The 7,236-nt window shown below is 47.2% G+C and overlaps 1 protein-coding gene across 1 annotated transcript; it reads right to left on the reverse strand.

Annotated features, from left to right (window-relative positions):
* Nucleotides 1-2,907, reverse strand: GSC2 (goosecoid homeobox 2). Its single transcript, XM_063315835.1, has 3 exons — nucleotides 2,616-2,907; nucleotides 1,126-1,376; nucleotides 1-105 (listed from the first exon to the last, which is right to left on the reverse strand). The coding sequence occupies exons 1-3, from the start codon at nucleotides 2,905-2,907 to the stop codon at nucleotides 1-3; spliced, it is 648 nt and encodes a 215-aa protein (XP_063171905.1).
* Nucleotides 2,908-7,236: the final 4,329 nt, after the last annotated feature.

Here is a 7,236-nt window from a genome sequence, read left to right on the forward strand (position 1 = left end):
TCAGCAGCTCTCCTCGGAAGAAATCTTAGAGCCTGGAAGGATGAGTGATGAAGCTGAAGCTCTCTTCTGATGTCTCCACTTGGCACGGCGGTTTTTAAACCAAACCTGCGTGTTTACAACGGAGAAAGGACGTTATTTCAGCCACCATCCAATGCCATTCTTTTTTACGTGAAATTATATCCAAAAGGATAAACAGAAATACAGGGTAGAGCCATATAATGGATGTAAATATTTAATCAGCACAGTAATCATTGTGGATTCATGAATTAATGAATTAAATTAATTAATGATAATGAACTCTTGGTCATTTTTAATATAGAACTTGTTTGTGGGTTAAAGTCAGCAGTCCCCTGTCCACTTTTATTAACTCTTCCTTAAACGGGGGGTTTCTTGCTATAATGTTATTTTTTGCCAGACCCTAAAACATGCCAGAATGATTTAACCCTGGAAGAGCCCTATCCAGCATGTGAAATATAGTTGCCTGGAAATGAAGGTATACCCACTGAGTGGGTTGGCATGTTGCATTAAGCTTTCTTTTCGTTTGGGTTCTGGATGTTGTGTGAACCCAGTTGTTCAGGAAACAGACTCATCAGAATGTGTGAACTCAGTCCTAATCTTCAAATTCCTCGCAACCAGACAGAAAGAGGTCTTTGACCTGGGGCAGAGGAAGGAGAAGAGGCAGAAGAAGAGAAGATGGGGTAGAATAGAAAAGTTGAGAAGTATAGACAATCATTCACCATGCAAAGAAAACAGGCAGAAGTTTTTCAGTGTCCATCATTCCAGTGGGTTCCAACAGGACGCTAAGCCCTGGTTTGTTAAAGATGGTGATGTGGGGGAGGTAAGCTGTTATGGCCTAGGTTTTCACATCCTGCTAAGTGATAAACCAGGTTTTAAACCAGCAGGGGTGAATCCATGCAACGCACGGGGCCAGATCCAAAGAAAATGACAGCTTAGTGCCATTGAACGCCCTCAATTCAACGTAGGGCAGTTTAACCTCCCCCAAATCGACTTGTAATTGAAAGCCCTGGATCCCTGACCTGGTCTTCTGGAAGGGGCCTGAACAACTCTGCCTCTGAATTCCTTTCGGTCCTGCTCTTTATAAACCAACCCCCCTCTGAAAGTTACCTCAACTCTCTCTTCTTTCAGGTGGATCCGGCTGGCTAAGTGCTCCCTGGTGATGACATCCGGATATTGATTCTTATGGAAAAGGGTCTCCAGGGCCTGAAGCTGGTCCTCCGTGAAGATGGTGCGATGCCGCCGAGTCCGTCGCTGGATCTGGTGGAAGGTCTGCAGCTCACTCGGGCTCCCCCGGTGATTCCTGCACGGCCTGCCCATGGGGTGGAACAGCCGCATGGGCCAGGCATACCTGGCATCAGCTAAAAGGAAAATGCAGTGTGTTGGGTTGGCCTCCAAAGGAGCCATGATCCAATCCTTTAGTCCCGAGGGTGGGAAGATATGGCCACCTGCTTATCTACTGAGGGTGGTCTTCCCCTCAGCTCAAGAAAGCAAGGTGCTTTTACTACACCCAAAATATAACACCTTCCTCTTGGCTGGTCCCTACACTCCTTTGTACCCGCGTTTTCCAAATGGTTAGAAATTGGCTGGCTGAGTTTGCGGGACACGTAAGCAAGTCCTTCAACGGCCTCGTGGTTGTGTTGACGCATTGAGCAAAGTTTTGTGAACGGTAGCCTTGGTTAGGGTTGGGGAAATTCATGTGTATCCTGTCCATTTGGCAATTTCAGTGAAGAAGGCAAACCCAGAAATGGTTTGTACAAAGGGTACAAAGTTCTGGGAGTTGAAGTCCACCCATCTCAAAGTTGCCGAGGTTGAGAAAGGCTGCCCTAGAGAGCTAAATGAAGACAAAACGTTCTAAACTTATAGCGCAACCACAGACTGAATTTGTACATCGCTCCATTGGTTTCTTGTTTGATGTAAAGTGCGGCTTAGCTTTCTGCGTGCACCAGACCCTTTGGCTTGCTCAAACAAACTGTAGTTTAAAAATCGTGACCTAGCCTGGCCTAGAGAACACCAAGTCAGGGTGTTATCTCAAACAAAATGAGTGATTTGTCCTGTGCCATTTCGGGGAGGGGGGTGTTCCTCAGCCGTTCTCCCTTCACTGGGTGGAAAAAGAGTTGGTTTTGAACTGCACAATGCCCCCTCCCCAAAAGTCTGCATAAAATGCTTATGGGTGTCCAGATCTGGCACTTACCTTAGTTCTGAGAGGGCAGGTGGAATCCTATCAATATCATGTCCTTCATTGTCCCCTCGTCTTTCCTGAAGCCTCCTTGATTTCCCCATATTTCTGAATTCCCCAGAGGAAACCAGGGAGGTGGGTGAAACAGAGACACAACCAACAACCCTCTCATCCCCCCTCCCCAACCTTGGAACAGTAAAGTCAGTTTAACACACACACACACACACACACACAGACACACCCCCAAGGAAATTCCATTGAATGAAGTAAAGAAACTGAAATCTTTGGAACAGATGAAAACTTTTAGGAAACTACAAGACAGATTTTAACCCTGGGGTCCTGGTTCTCTGTAAAGTTATGGCCCAAATGGGAACCCCCCCACAAGTCTTTTTGTACCCCACCCTCCAACAGGACTCCTTACCGAGCCAATTCGCGCAGTCTTGCCACGTGTGAGCGCCACCCCGAGAACAGCAGCAACAGCTGCACAATCCAGCTCTCTCTGCCTCGTCCGTTTCTTCTTCCTCGGGGAGCCCACCCAGGTTCCCCCAAAGGCACAGCCCTTTAGGCTCGTGGTCCCAAATGCCTCGGAAACAGAAGGGGAAAAGGATGGGGGCCCTGCTCTCTGCTGAGCCTGACAGGATGCTCTCGATGGTGAAGGAATAGGGCTTCTTGGGGCTGTTCGGCTCAGCAGCTGAAGGAGGGTCCGCTGACATCCTTCTCTGCAGGATCTCAGCTATGCCTGACAGCCCAGGAGGTACAGCCGCTGCTTTATCAACTGGTAAACTTGCAAAAATGGAGGGGGGGAGAAAGGGGGGGATGCCCATCAGAACAGGCACATGCCCTCCGTTTGGTGGTCAACCGTTTGAAGAGTTACAGCCACCCCCTTCTCCTCACCTTCCTCTGCCTCCCCATAATCTAGTGGCTCTATAAGAGCCGCGTAAATATATATAGACCCCCCTCTCTGTCCCTAATCCTCCTTGGAAAGAAACCACATCACCCCCCCTCCAAAAGCTGGAATAAAATAAATTCAAACTAATCTTGACAGCTTTGTGAAGAGTTAGTGTGGATCTAAGATTTAGCTAATCCTGCAGGAATGGCTGGGTGGAAATCTGATTTCTCAATCTCAAGTGCAGGTTGGAGTTGGTTTATGGTGTTCATTGTATGGCAAGTCTTGCCTTCGGCGTGGGGGGAGAGAAAAGCTGTTTCTCAGGCCCAGAAATGGCCCAGGAGGATTAGCTCCTTGAAAAGAAGAGGAAGAGGAAGAAGAGGAGGAAGAGGAAGAGGAGCGAATTATCCTTTTCCTTTGACGACAGGAAAGCCTTCTCATCAAAGGACGCAACTGTCATATTGCACAATATAAGGAGGGAGGTGGGTGGAGGATGGCGGGGGGGATGGGATAAGTGCATTTAGCTGTACAAGACGAAACCAACAATAACAGCAGCATCAAAGAACTCTTTTGCAAGGTGGAAGATTTTTCTTGAAAGGCAACGTATTGGTGACTTGGAGCCTAGCCAGAGGTTGGAAAGTTTCAGTGTTCCTGATGGGGAATCAACCCACCGATGTTTGTGTTTCATACAATAAGCAGGAAGCTCTCTTATTGGAACGTCAGGGCTGACGAGGGATTCCAGAATATGCTACTAGGAGTAAATCTGAAGAAGAAGGGACACCCTTAGGGAGATGGGAGGAGAAAGGAATCTTCATTTACCAACACTAGAGTTGAAACAGAGAGAGATGGGAGAGAGGGATAGAAAAATGGATGGAAGGGGTAGGAAAGGATGGATGGATAATGGATGCATGGATAGATAGATTAACAAACAGATGGATGGTGGAGGGAGGGAGGGATGTGGGAGGGAAGGCTGGAAACCAGGAGACCATGAGTTCTAGTCCTGCCTTGGGCATGAAAGCCAGCTGGGTGACTTTGGGCCAGTCCCTCTCTCTCAGCCCAACTCACCTCACAGGGTTGTTGTTGTGGGGAAAAGAGGAGGAGGAAGGAGTTCTAGGTATGTTTGCCGCCTTGAGTTATTTATAAAAATAATAAAGGCAGGATGAAAAATCTAATAATAAATAATAAAATTATATATATATATATACATACGTATATGTATGTATATATACACATACACACACACATACACACACACACACAGTATGTCTCTCTCTGTCTCTCTCTCCTGTGGGACTTCCAGATCCAGACAGACAGACAGTTACTGGCCAATCAACCAGACATCATGGTATTAGACAAGGACCAGAAGACAGCGGTGGTGATAGATGTAGTGGTGCCAAGTGATGGCAACATCAGGAGGAAGGAGTATGAGAAGTTGGAGGAATACCAGGACCTGAAGGAGGACCTAGAGAGGATGTGGGAAGTGAAGGCCAAAGCTGTCCCAGCGGTGGTAGGAGCACTCAGGGCTGTAACCCCCAAGCTGGGAGAGTGGCTCCAACAGATCCCAGGAGCAACATCAGGAGCAACATCAGAGCTCTCTGTCCAGAAGAGTGCAATGCTAGGAACAGCTAAGATCCTGTGCAGAACCCTCAAACGCCCAGGCCTCTGGTAGAGGACCCGAGGTTGAGGTAGCTATGTACCACCCATAAGGGTGAGAAGGGGATTTTTATAATATAACCCATACAAACAGAAGCTCTTTTGGGGTCCTCCCAAATTTTGAAAAGTGGGAAGGGATCCCGAGAGCCCAAAGTTTAAGAAACACCGCTCTAAGCAGTTTCCCAGGGAAGAAGAAGAACTCAGAAGATGCTGAACTTTCCTTCCAAATTTGTACCCAGAAGCAAATTGATTTGAGAGATGCTCGAGGGACCGATTTCCTTTGAAGGGATGGGCTAGATGGCTTCCTAGGTCCCATTCCATCTCCATGTTCCTGTGAGTCCCAAAAGTTGCTGCTGGCAGGGGAGTTAGAACACCAGTCCTCCACCCTGAAGCCGATCAATTCTTCCACTGTCTCCATGACGGCGACACGCACAGAGCCCCTATTCAACAAAGCTGCTTTGGCGTTCCCACCTATCTAACCATGTGGGCCCCATGCATTTAGCCTCTTAGTCTCCACGCTGATTGCTTTCTTTGATTTTCCCCACACCTTTCACTTTGGAAAAATAGACTGGTAATGCTTCTTTTATCAAAGAATTATGGGATTTAAGACCCAGATCTCAGAAAGAGGAGTTTTGATAAGGGCCGGTAATCAAATCCGAATCGGCTAGGGCTGCTTTGTGCCCAGGTCCTGGGGGAGGGGGGAGAAGGGCCGTATCGATGTGTGTTTATTGAGATAAGCATCTCCCTGGGCAATTCCATCTTTTAAAGAAGAAGAAGAAGAAGAAAGAGGAAAATAAAACTAGGGAAGTGGAAGCGAGGGAAAATGTATAGACACGCGCGAGACAATGGAGAGATATGGAGGCAGAGAATTGAAAGAGCGCCTTTATCGTTTTCTCATTGGGTAAAGAGATTCTAAAACCATTATGAGGATTAACCACACAGAGAGAGAAGGGGGGGGGGAGTTAATCTGCTTTAGCTATTCATTTGTCAAAAGTGAATTTATAGGTTGGATTCCCACCTTTCTCCCCCAGCCTGTGCAGCCAGCTGAGAGCAGTAATGCCATCTCTACCCACCGCTGTTCTTTTTTTACTCCAACACAGATGTCCAAGGTAGGCTGCGAAGGGTGGGCACTCTGACCCAATGCGGCAAGAAGATGCTACCTTAGGGAAGATTTCATTTAAAAGTGGTACAGGCCTGGTTCACCCCTCTCAAGGCTAAGCCATTGTGTCTGTGTGTCTGTAGGTATGTGAGAGAGTGTGTATGTTTGAACTCAGGATCAGCCAGTTGCTGCTGCTTCTCTAGATCATGGTTAAGCAAATGATGGCTTTGGATAAGGCGTAAAGCCAAAGACAGCGAGCTGTGCAGGCTACCTAGAAATACCTCACTATCCAGATACAACAGCTCACCGAAGCCTTTTGACTTTCAAAGCGCTGTCTAAAACTTCTTTAAAACTCAACTGATGCGGAGTTTGACATCTTAGAGAGGGAGGAATGGAGTGTGTTTGGAAACAGCAGCTGGTCCAAACTGGGGTAATTAGGTTCTTTAAGTAAGATATGGGAGTTGATCCCTGTTAGGTCTATGCATGTATTTCTTATTTAGAGCACTGAACTCTGCCGCAAAGATTCTCCGATTAGATCCTGGAAAACTAGTAACAAGGCCATCCTTTCCTGCATAGCTATATACATATCTAATGGAAACAACCCAAGAAAAGATAACTGAGTTAAAAGCAAAGATATTTCTTCTGAATAAACTTTACCGCATCGGAGTTCACTTGATCAGATGCCGCTGATGTGGGAACGCCACCGAGTTGGACTCCAGGCTTGAATAAGACTTGCGTTTGTGGAACAAAATGGCCCATGAAACTTTGGCCTGAACACACAACACACAACATCTGTAGTATGTCTGCCTTAACTTTTGCTTAGGCTGACTGTATCTGGGCTGCAAAAATCCAAACAACCACAAGATGGCCACCAAGTGATAGAGGAGACTGTCGCTTTTTCTGGCCACTTAGTGGCCCTGTGGCATTTTGCAGTCCAGACTTAGTAGTCCTGCCTAGTGTGTCGTGTGAGCCAAGCCACCGTAGTTTGTGAACTGTAAGCCATCCGTCAAAAGCTTAGGCTGGGAGATGAACTCACCAATTGCAAGGTACTTAATAAGCGAAGCAAATCACGGCATAAAGGAATGTGTGAATCCACGTAGGCGCTGACTTCACTCGCTCCATCAAGCTATAAGGTGATGACCTTGGTTTGGATATTGCTCAGTATGCAGACACTGGTGTGGGGGGGGGCGGTTCCAACCAAGATCTACGGGTTAGCGTGATGGAGCAATCCAACTAACAATGCTTTACTTCTGAAGCCACAACTCAGCGCAGTGGGTGAAGTAGCCAGTTTTCTCGCACCCTGATGGATGGCGTGGCATCTGTTGTACCCACTAGCTGGTGCTGTTGCGCCTGGAAGTTCAATTCTTTCCGGTCTGGGCTGTCTTGTCTTTCAGATTCATGCAG

Source organism: Candoia aspera, chromosome 15, assembly GCF_035149785.1.
Source record: "Candoia aspera isolate rCanAsp1 chromosome 15, rCanAsp1.hap2, whole genome shotgun sequence".
Lineage (NCBI taxonomy): Eukaryota > Metazoa > Chordata > Lepidosauria > Squamata > Boidae > Candoia > Candoia aspera.

Bases quoted from the DNA above. Each gene is read 5' to 3' on its own strand.
- GSC2 (XM_063315835.1), bottom strand. From the start codon at position 2,907: ATGTCAGCGGACCCTCCTTCAGCTGCTGAGCCGAACAGCCCCAAGAAG. The intron at 1,377-2,615 runs GTAAGGAGTCCT...TTTTCCTTTTAG, and splicing joins AGACTGCGCGAATTGGCTCG to CTGATGCCAGGTATGCCTGG. The intron at 106-1,125 runs GTAACTTTCAGA...GTAAACACGCAG, and splicing joins TGAAAGAAGAGAGAGTTGAG to GTTTGGTTTAAAAACCGCCG.